We start from the raw sequence: 17554 nt of genomic DNA on the forward strand, positions 1-17554 counted from the left end.
TTGCTGGAAAAACTCAGGGAACGTGCCAGCTTCAGTGCATAAAGAGGGAAACACATCATCATGTAGCAATTTCGCATATCCAGTGGCCTTGAGGTTTCCATTGATGAAGAATGGCCCCACTATCTTTGTACCCCATATACCACACCATACCATCAATATTTTTGTTCCAACAGTTTAGGAGGGATCTATCCAATGTGGGTTAGTGTCAGACCAATAGCGGTGGTTTTGTTTGTTAACTTCACCATCCACATAAAAGTTTGCCTCATCACTGAACAAAATCTTCTGCGTAAACTGAGGGTCCTGTTCCAATTTTTGTTTTGCCCATTCTGCAAATTAAGTGCGCCGATCTGGGTCATCCTCGTTGAGATGCTGCAGTAGCTGGAGTTTGTAAGGGTGCCATTTGTGAGTAGCTAATATCCGCCGAAGGGATGTTCGATTAATGCCACTCTCCAGTGACATGCGGCGAGTGCTACGCTGTGGGCTCTTGCTGAATGAAGCTAGGACAGCGACTGATGTTTCTTCATTAGAGACAGATTTCATGAGTCCACATTTTGGCAAATCCAACACTGAACCAGTTTCACGAAACTTAGCAAGCAGTTTGCTAACTGTAGCATGGGAGATGGGTGGTCTCGTAGAGTGTCTTGCATTGAAATCTGCTGCAATGACCCGGTTACTGCATTCACCAGACATCAACACAATTTCTATCCGCTCCTCACGTGTTAACCTCAGCGACATGTCAATGGCTGTAAACAAAGAGAAACTTGTAAATAAATCATGAAAGAATAAAGTTACGTTAAAACCAAGCACACCAGTGTTTTTCTGGTGAAATTCCCAATAAGTTTGATGTGTCACATGACCCTCTTTCTATTGAAAAAACTAAAGTTGGATTCAAAATGGTCGACTTCAAAATGGCCGCCATGGTCACCATCCATCTTGAAAAGTTTCCCCCCTCACATATACTAATGTGCCACAAACAGGAAGTTAATATCACCAACCATTCCCATTTTACTAAGGTGTATCCATATAAATGGCCTACCCTGTATAATACTGTTCTGGGGGCTTTCACAATAAAATCTTTTAGTCCTCCACCTGGATAGGCCCCTTCAGAAGCTGGGCGCCAAAGCAGACGCTTCCCCTGCTTCCCTATATCTACGCCCCTGGTTAGCACGTGGGGTATCAGGAGCTCATGAATATTGGTGACTTCCTGAGCATTATCCTAGTATCTAGATAGATATACATTAATTCTTGATAATTCTGTTACCTGTTTAGGCTGAAGAAGACCTGAAGTCGGATCTGTACATTCTGCTTTTCCATGTAGTTCAGCGCATTCCAGAATATCTTATTCTATTGCAAGTACGATCTTATTTATGTCTCATTTGTACAATAACTCCAGCAGGATGTAATGCAAGCTGTCTAATACATAAATTTAAAGGGGTTTTCTGGGGTATAGACAGGGCCGGCCTTTGGGGTGTGCGGGCTGTGCGGCCGCACAGGGCGCCATAGTAACAGGGGCGCTGGGCGGCCGACAGCTCGCAATGTAATATGCGGCAGGCGAGGCTGAACTTGTGTTCTCCCTCAGGGCGCCCCCTCCATCTAGCCCTCCCCTGTCTGACCTGATTCGTTCCTCCTCCCCTGTGCCTGACCTGCCTGCTGCCCCCGCCGCTGCCAATAAGAAGAGACAGGAGGAGGAGGGGAGGGGCTGTGGCCACTGCGCCACCAATGAAGATAACTGACCTGAAATACAAATACAGGAGGCGGTGCCGGAATCAAATAGCCGGCACCCGACCTCTGTGACAGGGAGCTGCGATCAGCTGCAGTTGAGTTAACCCTTCAGGTGTGGTACCTGAGGGGTTAACTGCCGCTGATCGCAGCTCCCTGTCACAGAGGTCGGGTGTCGGCTATTTGATTCCGGCACCCGCCTCCTGTATTTGTATAAGAAACGTTGGTGGCACAGTGCGCCCCCCCCCCCAACACCCCAGTATAAGAAACGGTGGCACAGTGCGGCCCCCCCCAACACCCCAGTATAAGAAACGGTGGCACAGTGCGCCCCCCAACACCCCAGTATAAGAAACATTGGTGGCACAGTGGGAAGTGCCAGTGAGGGTTAAAAAAAATAAAAAAAAAATTAACTCACCTCCTCCAGTTGATCGCATAGCTGCCGGTCTCCTGTTTTCTTCAGGACCTGTGGTGACGTCACTGAGCTCATCACATGACCCATTACCATGGTGATGGATCATGTGATGAGCACAGTGATGTCACCACAGGTCCTTTGACAGGTCATGAAGAAAGAACAGAAGACGATCAATTGGAGGAGGTGAGATAATTATTTTTTAACCCTCATTTGCACTGCCCACTGCGCCACCAATGTTTATTATATTGAGGGGGGGCGCACTGCGCCACCAATGTTTATTATATTGAGGGGGGGCGCACTGCGCCACCAATGTTTATTATATTGGGGGGGGCGCACTGCACCACCAATGTTTATTATACTGGGGTGTTGGGGGGGGCGTACTGCGCCACCAATGTTTATTATACTGGGGTGTTGGGGGGGCGCACTGCGCCACCAATGTTTATTATACTGGGGTGTTGGGGGGGGCGCACTGCGCCACCAATGTTTATTATATTGGGGGGGGCGCACTGCGCCACCAATGTTTATTATACTGGGGTGTTGGGGGGGCGCACTGCACCACCAATGTTTATTATATTGGGGGGGCGCACTGCGCCAATGTTTATTATATTGGGGGGGCGCACTGCGCACAACGATGGGTTAGGGAAATTTCACAGCAGAGTGCGCATGCGCTGGGAGCCTCGCCGGCGGTTAGGGTAGGGAAAAATTATGGGCCAGTGCACAGGTGCGGTGATCGGATGGATGTTCTCAGCTGGACACCGGCCGACACTGCGCATGCGCTGGGAGCCTCACCAGCGGTTAGGGTAGGGAAAAAGCACTGGCCCGTACGTAATTTTTCCCTTCCCTAACCGCTGGTGAGGCTCCTGGCGCATGCGCACTCTGCTGTGAAACTTCCCTAACCTGTCGTTGTGCGCCTGCGCGGCGCTGCACACCTCCTCACGTCATGTCCGGTGCGACTGGAAGTGACGAGGGTAGGGAAATCTCACGAAGTAGGGAAGTATAACATTACACCGGCCTTTGGGGTGTGTGGGCTGGTAACTACTTGGTTGGATAGTCAGCCAGCCTATGCCATGATGCCAGCAACAAGCAGTGTTTTGTTTTGTTTTTTGGGGGGGGGGGGCGCCACAAGGTTAGCTCGCACAGGGCGCCTGAACACCTAAGGCCGGCCCTGGGTATAGATATTCATGACCTATACCCCAGTATAAGAAACGGTGGCACAGTGCGGCCCCCCCCCCCCAACACCCCAGTATAAGAAACGGTGGCACAGTGCGCCCCCCAACACCCCAGTATAAGAAACATTGGTGGCACAGTGGGAAGTGCCAGTGAGGGTTAAAAAAAAAAAAAAAAAAAATTAACTCACCTCCTCCAGTTGATCGCATAGCTGCCGGTCTCCTGTTTTCTTCAGGACCTGTGGTGACGTCACTGAGCTCATCACATGACCCATTACCATGGTGATGGATCATGTGATGAGCACAGTGATGTCACCACAGGTCCTTTGACAGGTCATGAAGAAAGAACAGAAGACGATCAATTGGAGGAGGTGAGTTAATTATTTTTTAACCCTCATTGGCACTGCCCACTGCGCCACCAATGTTTATTATATTGAGGGGGGGCGCACTGCGCCACCAATGTTTATTATATTGAGGGGGGGCGCACTGCGCCACCAATGTTTATTATATTGGGGGGGGCGCACTGCGCCACCAATGTTTATTATACTGGGGTGTTGGGGGGGGGGCGCACTGCGCCACCAATGTTTATTATACTGGGGTGTTGGGGGGGCGCACTGCGCCACCAATGTTTATTATACTGGGGTGTTGGGGGGGGCGCACTGCGCCACCAATGTTTATTATATTGGGGGGGCGCACTGCGCCACCAATGTTTATTATACTGGGGTGTTGGGGGGGCGCACTGCACCACCAATGTTTATTATATTGGGGGGGCGCACTGCGCCAATGTTTATTATATTGGGGGGGCGCACTGCGCACAACGATGGGTTAGGGAAATTTCACAGCAGAGTGCGCATGCGCTGGGAGCCTCGCCGGCGGTTAGGGTAGGGAAAAATTATGGGCCAGTGCACAGGTGCGGTGATCGGATGGATGTTCTCAGCTGGACACCGGCCGACACTGCGCATGCGCTGGGAGCCTCACCAGCGGTTAGGGTAGGGAAAAAGCACTGGCCCGTACGTAATTTTTCCCTTCCCTAACCGCTGGTGAGGCTCCTGGCGCATGCGCACTCTGCTGTGAAACTTCCCTAACCTGTCGTTGTGCGCCTGCGCGGCGCTGCACACCTCCTCACGTCATGTCCGGTGCGACTGGAAGTGACGAGGGTAGGGAAATCTCACGAAGTAGGGAAGTATAATATTACACCGGCCTTTGGGGTGTGTGGGCTGGTAACTACTTGGTTGGATAGTCAGCCAGCCTATGCCATGATGCCAGCAACAAGCAGTGGTTTTTTTTTTTTTTGGGGGGGGGGGGGGGCGCCACAAGGTTAGCTCGCACAGGGCGCCTGGACACCTAAGGCCGGCCCTGGGTATAGATATTCATGACCTATCCTCAGGATAGATCATTATTATAAGATCGGTGGGTGGGAGTCCGATAATGCTACCCCACTATCAGCTGTTTCAGACAGCCACAGTGTTGGAAACTATATAGTGAAAGCAGAAGGCACTGGTATACTGCAGCTTTACTCCCATTCACTTAAAGAAGAACTCTCACAATAAACATTCTGTTATACCTGCTAGAAAGGTTCATGATGTAATCTGTAGTGAATGTAATCTTCTTACCAGTGTCTATTTGTGAGTTATCCCCTCCCTTCTGCTTCTCGGCTGTGTCATGTGACTAGAAATCAGACTCTCTAACTGACACAGCATCTTATGTGCAGACAGGAAGTCTGTTTCTCTATGTATTCCTATGGTAGACTCAATGTCAGTCTCATAGGAATGAATAGAGAAGTAAGTCTCATGACACAGCTGAGGATCAGAAGGGAGGTTATATCTCACAAATACAGTCACCAGTAAGAAGATTACATTCACTACAGTTTACATCATGTACCTTCCTAACAGGACAGAGAATAATTTCTTTTGCGGGAGTTGTACCTTGTCATGGCCACTTCACTGTGTACAGAGCTGTCTGCTTCCAGCTCTGTACTCTGCATAGTTTCTGGCACAAGTGGATGCCTGTAATGGCAAATTGGTGGGGGTGCTGAGTGTCAGACCCCCACTGAACTAATATTGATGACCTATTGTGAGGATAGCTCATCAATATCTGTATCCCAGCTCCTAGTCACTATAAAAAATTGTATTATAAAAATAGATAGGCACTCCACCATCTGGGGTCATCATAAAAACACACGTTTATTCACATTTGAATCCATAATATCAAAAGACTGACCTAATAAAAAACTTATATAATACAAAAATCAAAATACTAAATATAAATAATAAAAAACGCAATTTACAAATCCACCTTATAGGGTAAAATAATTGATACTGTCTGGTAAAATAATTTGTGCTGTCAACAAACAGCAAATCTCTATGGTATTGCAATATAAGTCGCAGTGATAGCAAGATCACCACAGTACTACAATACAAACCGCAGTGACAGCAGAGATTAAACAGCACAAACTTCCCAGTATTCCTCTTTTAGAACTTCATGTATACAGGTACTTAAGAGCTGCGATTAGTTTTCAGACGCGTTTCGAAGTCTCAGTGCATCTGACTTCTTCCTCAGTGGTCCTGAGGAAGAAGTCAGATACATTGAGACTTCGAAACGCATCTGGGAACTAATCGCAGCTCTTAAGTACCTGTATACATGAAGTTCTAAAAGAGGAATACTGGGAAGGAAACACTCTGTCGGCAGAAAGTGGATAAACCTCTACCATAGAGACTGATACATCTCTACCTAACACCGCTATCGAGGTTACGTCTCCGAGGACACAGGATACACGTGTGAGACGCCAGCATTTGGCATAGAACGAGACACGTTGGACACCGAGACCGGAGTAGATTCATTAACGCGGATTCATTAACCTCACTATGGTGAGAATCGAACGGAGGTAAGAGATATTCCGTGTTCCATGACATGTGGGACGCCACTAGGAACGCTGAACTCCGCACTGACCCACCGATATGTGAGTATGTCTAAAGACAGTATCGTCGTCACATAGTGATCTTATATCTACAGTGAGGAGATATCTAAAGTGGGGGTATTCCATGAACTACTTATCTTAATAGTGCTGTATTCCAAATGAGGCTCTAAACAGACTATATCTGCAATACTGACACTTACAGTTACTGTGGATCCAACAGTGCATGTATGAGCCTGCAATTAACTGTGGATCTCAATCACAAACAATAGGACACGTGTCATCTTTTGTGGATTTGTTACATGTATGAGGGGAATGTCAATATTTACATTGTGACATTATAGTTTGTGCTGTTCAATCTCTGCTGTCACTGCGGTTTGTATTGTAGTACCGCGGTGATCTTGCTATCACTGCGACTTATATTGCAATACCGCGGAGATTTCCTGTTTATTGACAGCACAAATTATTTTACCCTATAAGGTGGATTTGTAAATTGCGTTTTTTATTATTTATATTTTGTATTTTGATTTTTGTATTATATATGTTTTATATTAGGTCAGTCTTTTGATATTATGGATTCATATGTGAATAAACGTGTGTTTTTATGATGACCTCAGATGGTTGAGTGCCTATCTATTTTTATAATACTGTTTCTGTAACTACTTTAGAGAAACGTGATTCTCCCAACAAAAGGGAATTATACATTTATGACATTATGGCTGTCCGTTGTGGGAAAACCCCACTTTATTTGTTCAAGAATAAAATGTGTGTATTTTTACTTTTCTATTTATTTAAGTTAACTTTTTGTTGGTCATATACATGTACAGTAGTTGTGTGTATACAGATGTATCTCAATAAATTAGAATTTAATAAAAAAGTTAATTTACTGTAATTCAGTAATTCAATTCAAAAAGTGAAACATATATTTTATAGATTCATTACATATAGATTGATCTGTTTCAAATGTTTGTTTCTTTTAATGCTGATGATAATGGTTCTTAGCTAATGAAAACACAAAAGTCGGTATCTCAGAAAATTAGAATATTGTCTAATCAGCTAATCAACATGAAACACCTGCAAAGGTTTCCTAAGCCTTTAAATGGTCATTTAGTCTAATTCAGTAGACCCTCTACAATAAGGGTGAGCCACAAAAGGTCATTGCTAATGAAGCTGGCTGTTCATAGAGTGCTGTATCAAAGATGAAAATGCAACAGGGATAACTACAGTCTTGAAAGGATTGGCAAGAATAGGCCATTCACGAATTTGGTAGAGATTCACAAGGAGTGGACTCTGGCTGAAGTCAGTGCTTCAAGAGCCACCACACACAGATGTATCCAGGTCATGAGCTACAAGTGTCACATTCCTTGTGTCAAGTCACTCATGACCCAGAGGCAATGTCAGAAGCGACTTACCCGGGCTAAGGAGAAAGAGGACTGGACTGTTGCTCAGTGGTCCAAAGTCCTATTTTCAGATTAAATTACATTTTTATTTCATTTGGAAATCAAGGTCCCAGAGTCTGGAGGAAGAGTTGAGATGAACACAATCCTAATTGCTTGAGGTCCAGTGTAAAGTTTCCACAGTCAGTTATGGATTGGGAAGCTATGTTATCTGCTGGTGTTATAGCTATGTCATATACTGTGTTATATCCAGTGCAAAGTCGGCACAGCCATCTTCCAGGAAATTTTAGAGCACTCTATGCTTCCCTCTGCTGACAAGCTTTATGGAGATGATAATTCAATTTTCCAGCAGGACTTGGCACTTGCCCACACTGCCAAAAGTACCAATACCTGGTTTAATAACCACGGTATAATTGTGCTTGATTTGCAGTAAACTGACCTGACCTAAACCCCATAGAAAATCTGTGGGGTATTGTCAAGCAGAAGATGAGAGACACCAGACCCAACAATGCAGAGGAGCTGAAGGACGCTATTAAAGCAACCTGGGCTTTCATAACATCTCAGTAGTGCCACAGGCTGATAACCTCCAGGACACGCCGCATTGATGATGTAATTCATGCAATTCATGCAAAAGAAGTCCTGACCAAGTATTGAGTGAATATACTGTACACACTTTTCAGTAGGCCAATATTTCTGTATTCAAAATAATTTTTTAATTGGTCTTATATAAGGTTCTAATTTTCTAAGATACTGACTTTTGGGTTTTCATTCAGCTGTAAGCCATAATCATCTACATTAAAATAAATAAAATGTTGAAATAGATCACTCTGTGTGTATTGAATTTATAGAATATATTAATTTCACTTTTTGAATTGAATTACTGAAATAAAGTTTTTGGTTATATTTAAATTTATTGAGATGCACCTGAATGGGGAAAATTTATCAGGCTCCTACTCCAGAATTATGGCTTCAAAAAGTTACCAAACAGGGCTTTTTGCAACTTTTTTTTTCTCAAACATCTGCAATATTTGATAAACCTGGCACAAATTACAGCAATACAGACTCCCACAAACCTGAATTTAAAAATACCCCTCTTGATAATTTCCCCCCAGAAGTCATTAAAACTGTAACAAATGTGTGGACTATTGAAGAAATTTGTAATTTAGCTTCTTATTTCCTCTTTTTTTTTTTTTACAGAATATCCTGAAGTATACAGAACAGGAGCACCCGGATTATTATTTACTGTTAGTTTGTGTCCAAAGGCTGCGTGTTTTTATATCGCACTATAGTATTCTCTTTCAATACAATGAAGATTTGTTAATTCAGAAGCGGAAAAAACTTAAGAAGTATGTTTTCATAAATTAATATGAGATAAAAATCAAATAATTAGTATAGTGTATGCACTCGGCATTGCCTGGTTTGTATATAAAATATTTCTAAAGCTATTTCTTTTCTAGAAATACTCTTGTTGTCTTTGGCCTAATTACTATAGAGAGGTAAAGAAAACATCCACCATTTTTAAAATAATTTATGTTTTGTTCTCTTTATAGGCTGCTATACACATTACTGCATTGTTGCCTGAACCTGCTGTTCTCATCAGGTTTGGCCAACAGTTTAATGTGTGTGGGCAGCTCCCAACTCTCCCCCGACAGATGATGTCAGGGGAGAGAAATATCAGCAAAATTTGTATTTTCGCCTTTTGTTCCTCTGGGAGATAAGCTGGCGTCAGAAGTCTCTGACAGGGGCTTTTTCCTGCCATTAAATACTCATACACATTCGGCCAATGGGAGAGATAGTGGATTGTTCTGCCCATAGCTAATGAATGTGTATGGTGTCCTAACATTTTGGTCAAGGCTTCAAACTTTGCAAAGCCTGCTGCTGCCCCAGGCGCCCATTCACAGAAAGAACATCTCTGCCACTGTTTTGAGAGTGCCCCTTTGAGTAGAGTCTGTTGAACCTTACATCTCCCCATCATTTCAGTCTTCCTCTCATCTCTCTGTAAGTTCAGACTGAAATGCAGGGGAGTGGTGCTTCCTTTTTTGCCCATATCAACCAATAACAGCACCGCTTTCATTTTACTACAGCAAACCCCTCTACCATCCCAGATCCAGTGGGACAGTCCCAGATTTCGACGGCTGAGTTATGTCTCCATTTCAACTGTCTCTGCGTCCTTTTTTTTTTTTTTAATTAGCAGTAAAGGAGGGCACTATAGGGGCATAAATCCTGTGTTGGCACTATGGGGGCATAACTACTGTATGGGGGTGCTATGGGAGCATAAATACTGTGTGACAGCACTGTAGGGCCATAAATACTGTAAGGGGGCACTATGGGGACATAAATACTTTGTGGGGGCACTATACTTTGTGGGGAACTACTGTGTGGAGGCACTATGGGGGCATGACTACCGTGTAGAAGCAATATGGGGGCATGACTAGTGTGTAATGGTGCTATGGGGGCATGACTACTGTTCAATGCTTCTACAGCCACCTCCTTTATCTTCTGTTAGAAGCTGTGACAGTTGCAGGGAGAAAGCTGCACCAGAAAGGACATGTTGTCACGGGTGAAGTTTGCAAATAGCTGGAACTTATAAATAAACGACTGACTGGCTTGATCCCAAACTAAGGAGCATATAGGTGAGCCCTTTATAACCCTAAGAGCTCTCCCTGACTGCTATGCACATGCAATGGTCTCAATGGTAGACGATTGCATGCCCACGTACCTAAGACTGTGTGACACCTGAAAACCCTATAATAGTGAGGGGACATGACCACCGGCTCCCTGCACTTAATATGGACGGAGTCAGGGTCACCTAGAATCAAGCCAGCAAGGAAACACAATAAAGGAAAATACTTATCTGAGCAAACAGCAGCAGCAGCCTCCAGCAGTGAACACTTATCCAGGAACTAGTATAAACCGCAAAGTGAGGCAGTATGGGAGGGAATATAAAGGAAGACGATTAGTCTAAATAAGTGACACCTGGCAGAAGGAAAGGAGATGACAAAGTGAAACCAAAACAAAGAACGTCATACAAGAGGTAGAGAAGAACGTCTGTCAGACCTTCTCACAGAACTGGCGGGGACAGTACCCCTCCCTCTATGGGTGGACTCCGGACACTCAGAGCCCACCTTCTCAGGATGAGAGCTATGGAAAGCCCTGATGAGACGAGTGGCCTTAATGTCCGCCACTGGGATCCACATCCTCTCCTCAGGACCATAACCCTCCCAATGAACGAGGTACTGAAGAGAACCGCGGATAATGCGAGAATCCACAATCCTAGAGACCTGAAATTTCAAGATTACCATCAACAAAAATGGGAGGAGGAGGCAAAGAGGAGGGTAAAGTGGGTTGGACATAAGTTTTTAATAGGGACCTGTGAAAAACATTATGGATCTTCCAAGTCTGAGGAAGATCAAGATGGAAGGCAACGGGATTGATGACGGACAAGATTTTGTAAGGCCCAATAAACTTAGGACCCAACTTCCAGGAGGGAACCTTCAGTTTAATATTCTTTGTAGACAACCACACCAGATCACCCACATTAAGGTCCGGACCAGGCACACGTCTCTTATCCGCCACACGCTTATATCTCTCACTCATCCTCTTCAGATTACCCTGAATCTTTTGCCAAATAAATGACAAAGACGAGGAAAATCTCTCCTCATCAGGTAAACCAGAAGACCCCTCTCCAGAGAATGTCCCAAACTGCGGATAAAACCCATATGCACCAAAAAATGGTGACTTATCAGAGGACTCCTAGCGACGGTTGTTTAAAGCAAACTCAGCAAGGGACAAAAGAGAATACCAATCCTCCTGATTCTCCGCCACAAAACAGCGCAGATATGTCTCCAGATTCTGATTGACGCGTTCGGTCTGACCATTCGACTGCGGGTGAAAAGCAGAAGAGAACGACAACCGAACCCCCAAGCGAGAACAGAAGGCCTTCCAGAATCTGGAAACAAATTGCGTGCCCCTATCAGAAACGATGTCTGAAGAAATGCCATGCAATTTAACAATGTGATCAACAAACGCTTGCGCCAGCGTCTCAGCATTGGGTAACCCAGGAAAGGGAAGGAAATGCGCCATTTTGCTAAAACGGTCCACTACCACCAGGATCAGAGTCTTCCCCGAGAAATGAGGCAGGTCCGTAATGAAGTCCATGGACAGATGAGTCCAAGGACGGGAAGGAATGGGTAACGGGAGGAGAGAACCCGATGGCCGGGAATGAGAGACCTTGGCACGAGCGCAGGTCTCGCAGGCTGCCACAAAACCCTCAACCGTCTTACGAAGAGCCGGCCACCAGAATCTCCGAGCAATGAGATCCACTGTGGCTCTACTCCCCGGGTGTCGTAAAGCGAGAGGCACAAACAACCTCCCAGGAGGACAAAGATCAGGAGCCTCTGCCTGGGCTGCCTGAACCTCTGCCTCCAAATCAGGATAAAGAGCAGAGACGACCACCCCATCAGCCAAAATGGGACCCGGGTCTTCAAAGTTCCCCCCTCCCGGAAAACAATGTGACAGGGCATCCGCCTTCACATTTTTAACCCCAGGGGGGAACGTAACAGCAAAATTAAACCTAGAAAAGAACAAAGACCATCTGGCCTGTCTCGGGTTCATGTGCTTGGCCGATTCCAAGTAGGCCAGATTCTTATGGTCGGTAAACACGGTAATAGGGTGTCTGGCTCCCTCTAACCAATGGCGCCATTCCTCAAAAGCTAATTTGATGGCCAACAACTCCCTATCTCCCACATCGTAATTTCTCTCTGCAGAGGAGAGTTTCCTTGAGAAAAAGGCACACGGTCGCCATTTGGCAGGAGAGGGACCCTGAGATAAGACCGCACCCACACCCACCTCAGAAGCATCCACCTCAACAATAAAAGGTAGAGAGACATCAGGTTGTACAAAAATGGGAGCGGAAGCAAAACACTCTTTAATACTAGAAAAGGCTTTAAGCGCATCTACCGACCACGAGAAAAAATCCACCCCCTTTTTAGTCATATCAGTGAGTGGCTTAACAACAGAGGAATAATTTCAAAATAAACTTTCTGTAATAATTGGAAAAACCCAAAAACCGCATCAGCGCCTTCTGATTCTCAGGAAGCTCCCAATCAAGCACAGCGCGGACCTTCTCAGGGTACATCCGAAAATCAGAAGCGGAGAGAAGAAAACTAAGAAATTGAATCTCCGGAACCGCAAACACACATTTTTCCAGTTTAGCGTACAATTAATTTTCCCGCAGAATCAGCAAGACCTGACATAGGTGGTCCCGATGAGTCTTGAAATCAGGAGAAAAAATCTAAATGTCATCTAGATACACCAGTACAAATTTCCCTATTAAATGATAAAAAATGCTGTTCACAAAATGTTGGAAGACGGCTGGAGCATTCATCAAACCAAAGGGCATAACCAAATTCTCGAAATGACCCTCAGGGATATTGAAGGCTGTCTTCCATTCGTCCCCTTCCCTGACCCTGACTAGGTTGTATGCCCCTCTTAAATCCAACTTAGAAAAAACTTTAGCCCCAACAATCTGGTTAAACAGGTCCGGGATCAGAGGAAACAGATATGGGTCCTGAATCGTGATACGGTTAAGCTCCCTGAAATCCAGACAAGGTTTTAAAGAAGCATCTTTTTTCTTAACAAAAAAAACAAACAGCGGCAACAGGTGACTTCGAGGGTCGGATGTGTCCCTTTCTCAGGCTCTCAGAGATATAAGTACGCATAGCGACTCTTTCAGGTTGGGAGAGATTGTATAATCGTGATTTTGGCAGCTTGGCGCCTGGGATGAGATTAATAGGGCAGTCGTACTCCCGGTGAGGGGGCAACTCCTGGACACCACTCTCGGAAAACGCATCAGAAAATTCAGAGAGAAAATATGGCACAGTCTTGGTAGAAACCTCTGAAAGAGACGCCGTGAGGCAATTCTCTCTGCAAAACTCACTCCAACCATATTTGCCTTGCTTGCCAATCAATGGTGGGGTTATGTTTAGTGAGCCAGGGTAGCCCCAACACTAAAGGAGTAGGTAATCCGCTTAAGGCGAAACATGACATATCCTCAACATGAGCGTCACCCACAGTCAAACGGATATTGTGAACTATGCCCTTTAACGATCTTTGAGAAAGTGAAGCGGAATCGATAGCAAAAACAGGTATATCCTTTTCTAAAGTGCACACCTGGAAACCATGCGTTGTTGCAAATTGATTATCAATGAGATTGACAGCTGCTCCACTATCTACAAAAATCTCACAAACAATGTTCTTGCTGTCTAGTGGCACCCTGGCAGGTAGGAGAAAACGGGAACTAAAAGCAAACGGCAAACCTTCAATTTCCGCATCAACCTTGCCAATAGTAGCAAATGGAAAGTTTTTAGAGGGTTTCTTTTTTTCATTTTTTTATTACCCTCAGAAAACTCCATGAACCTCCTAGAGGAGCAAACATTAGCCAAATGATTTATACCCCCACAACAGAAACAAACCCTCCTCTGAGAGCTGAATCCTCTACTATCAGAGGCAAGCAAACCCAGCTGCATGGCCTCCTCCTCAGAGGGGATTGAGACAGACTGAGACCCCTGCGCACTGAATGAGACAGCCCCACTGTCCTTGGGCTGAATATGACAGGAAAGAGTAGTCAGCTAGAGACATGGCAGACTCTAAGGACGCTGGTCTCTCATGAAAAGCAAATGCATCTTTCAATCTTTCCGAAAGACCATGGCAAAATTGACTTCGGAGCGCAGCATCATTCCAACCAGTATCAGCTGCCCATCTCCGAAATTCAGAGCAATATATTTCTGCGGACTGTTTACCCTGGCATAAAAGACGCAGTTTAGATTCAGCCAGAGCAATACGATCCGGGTCATCGTATATCTGCCCCAGGGCTACAAAAAATTAATCCACCGATCAGAGGGGCTGTGCCCCCCACCGGCAGCGAAAAGGCCCAAGACTGAGCGTTATCCCTGAGCAGCGAGATGATAATCCCCACCCTCTGCTCCTCATCACCAGAGGAATGGGGAAGTAGGTGAAAATGGAGTTTGCAAGCCTCTCTAAAGCGAACAAAATTCTCACTACCCCCGGAGAACGTAACCGGAAGCGAGATCTTAGGCTTGGAACAAACTCCATGAACGCCAGCAGAACCGGTCACCTGAAACTGAGACACAGTTTTACGGAGATCTGCTACCTCCAGCAAAAGACCTTGCATGCGGTCAATCAAGGCTGAAACCGGATCCATGCTTAAGACGGTTTTGGTGGTTTATAATGTCACGAGTGAAGTTTGCAGATAGCTGGAGTTTATAAATAAACGACTGACTGGCTTGATCCCAAACTAAGGAGCATATAGGTGAGCCCTTTAAAACCCTAAGAGCTCTCCCTGACTGCTATGCACATGCAAGGGTCTCAATGGTAGACAATTGCATGCCCATGTACCTAAGACTGTGTGACACCTGAAAACCCTATAATAGTGAGGGGACACGACCACCGGCTCCCTGCACTTAATATGGACGGAGTCAGGGTCACCTAGAATCAAGCCAGCAAGGAAACACATTAAAGGAAAAGACTTATCTGAGCAAACAGCAGCAGCAGCCTCCAGCAGTGAACACTTCATCCAGGAACTAGTATAAACCGCAAAGTAAGGCAGTATGGGAGGGAATATAAAGGAAGACGATTAGTCTAAATAAGTGACACCTGGCAGAAGGAAAGGAGATGACAAAGTGAAACCAAAACAAAGAACGTCATACAAGAGGTAGAGAAGAACGTCTGTCAGACCTTCTCACAGAACTGGCGGTGACACATGTCCCCAGACCTATGATAGGGAGAGATCTGCAGCAGAAGGAACACCCCCCATGAGCTGTAATCTTTAAAGAAATGTAGCAAAGCAACTGGAGCAATAAATGGGGAGATCTCTGGATCCTTGTGAGGTATAGGTCTAGTTTAGCTTTGTAAGAAACTGATTATTATGTTCTATATCATCTCTGATTTTCATTTCTTTACATTAATCATGGGCTAACCCCTTTAAGGAAATAAATGAGTCAGAAGCATTAGAAAATCAATGGGGTTCATTGTCAGGAAAATGTTTGACCCAGCACTAAATCTGGTGGTAAAATAACATTTTAAAGAATGTAAGAAAGTACAAAAAGAATTTAAATAGCCATAATGACAAGTTAGCAGCAAAAATAAAGACAAAGCAAAGCTTGAGGCAGATTCTTATTACCAAAGAGTAAAACCCATACAATGGTCTTCAATTTTATAAATAATACATCAGTAGAATATGTCATCATTTGTTGATCGGTGGGTTTCCAACAGCTAGTACCACTATCAGTCACTATAACAAAAGGGCCAGACAATGCAAGCCGTTAAATATATATTTCACTGCACAGCTCCTGACCCAGTGCTGTGTTCAATGTTTGTGCACTTCTTAACATTAAAATTGTAACACCAAGAAGGAAAAGTCGTGGAATTATAGAAATCATAGGATTGATAGACATGTTAATAATAAGCAAATTGTAGAAGAATTGAAACAAAATGTTACATCTTGATTTATTCAATATTGAGTATGAGCGCCACACAAAGAAAGACAGACCTACACGCCTTGGCATGCTATCAGTGAGGTTATTAGTCAACCAATATTAACCGGACAGAATGATATCAAAACATCGGACCCCCAAGGAGTCATAATAATCACCAAAAAAATGAAACTAACTTTCGTATGTATGAAAATCCAAAGAGCTTTATTGTAAATATATAAACAGTACATACATGTATTATAAAACAGGCAGCACAAGGCGGGACACACAGATGAGGAGCAGGACCCAAGGAGAGGCCGGGAGATCAGTGCAAAGAAGCCAGATCTACTGGCGAAACGGTGTTGGGTCAGGAGTTGGCCGAGAGATCTTTGCACAATTCAGGGTATGTTTAAATGTGTTCCTTTGTGTTCCTTCCATCTTAAACCTCAGTCTCCACAATCGCCTCTGTTGCATTGTGTTTGGGGCGTTGCTGCTATGAGACTCTGAGGTATGCTCTTTCAGCTAGTATTCTTTTTCCCTGTATTTTTTTGCACTGATCTCCCGGCCTCTCCTTGGGTTCTGCTCCTCATCTGTGTGTCCCGCCTTGTGCTGCCTGTTTTATAATACATGTATGTACTGTTTATATATTTAAAATAAAGCTTTTTGGATTTTCATACATACGAAAGTTAGTTTCATTTTTTTGGTGATTATTTTTTCAGTGAGGTTATTAGTAGTTGTCTGAGGAATGTTCTGTCAATCTGAATGCACTTGGTGACAGCTCCCTTTGCAATAGCTGACCAATGACATCTCAGATGTGCTCAATGGGACACTGTCACAACTGTAAATAGAGACAAATGAGGGCACCAAGTCCCTGAACTAGAACTCAGCTCACTTTTCCTACCTACTTGCAGCGTAAGCCCTAAATAGCAGAACCACAACTGGACGACAGTCCCAACACTAATAGAAATGCAGGCCAAACAAGACACAATACGGACAACACAAAAGCAGAGTCATACAAAAAGGGTCAGAACCAGGCAGGCTACCCAGAACCACAGCATGAGACAGAGAGTGGTCAGAAGACAAGCCGGGGTTAGTACCAATAGCAATATAGGAACAGGGAACAAGGAAACAATGCTAGTGAGCCAACAAAGACTAACACTGGCAATGGTCTAATGGAATTAGGGGGTTTCAATTAGGAGCCAGGTCCCTGGACCAGAACCCGATTGGTCCAGAGACCCGATTCTCCTATAAGTCAGCCTAGAAGCAGAACAGGTAATTGAGCAGATGGACTGTAATTTAGCCCACTGCTTGTCTCCCCCTGTGCACACTTGCTGTCCGGAGAAAGCAGAGCATTGTGCACTGTAACTAATGAAGCAGGGGGCGCATGGCTCAGTAGCGCGGCTCTCGCGGCCCGCAGGGTGTCATAGCTGAGAATGACAATACTGGAGCTCGGA

At 44.8% G+C, this 17554-nt stretch overlaps 1 protein-coding gene across 1 annotated transcript in view; it reads left to right on the forward strand.

Moving 5' to 3' along the window:
• Positions 1 to 17554, forward strand: part of ARHGEF33 (Rho guanine nucleotide exchange factor 33) — a 148735-nt gene that overhangs the window by 77059 nt on the left and 54122 nt on the right. The window contains exons 11-12 of the mRNA XM_040429584.1: positions 1270 to 1353; positions 8806 to 8954. Of these exons, the coding sequence (XP_040285518.1) occupies positions 1270 to 1353; positions 8806 to 8954 (233 nt within the window). The remainder of the gene's footprint in view (positions 1 to 1269; positions 1354 to 8805; positions 8955 to 17554) is intronic.

Source organism: Bufo bufo, chromosome 4, assembly GCF_905171765.1.
Source record: "Bufo bufo chromosome 4, aBufBuf1.1, whole genome shotgun sequence".
NCBI classification, from domain to species: domain Eukaryota; kingdom Metazoa; phylum Chordata; class Amphibia; order Anura; family Bufonidae; genus Bufo; species Bufo bufo.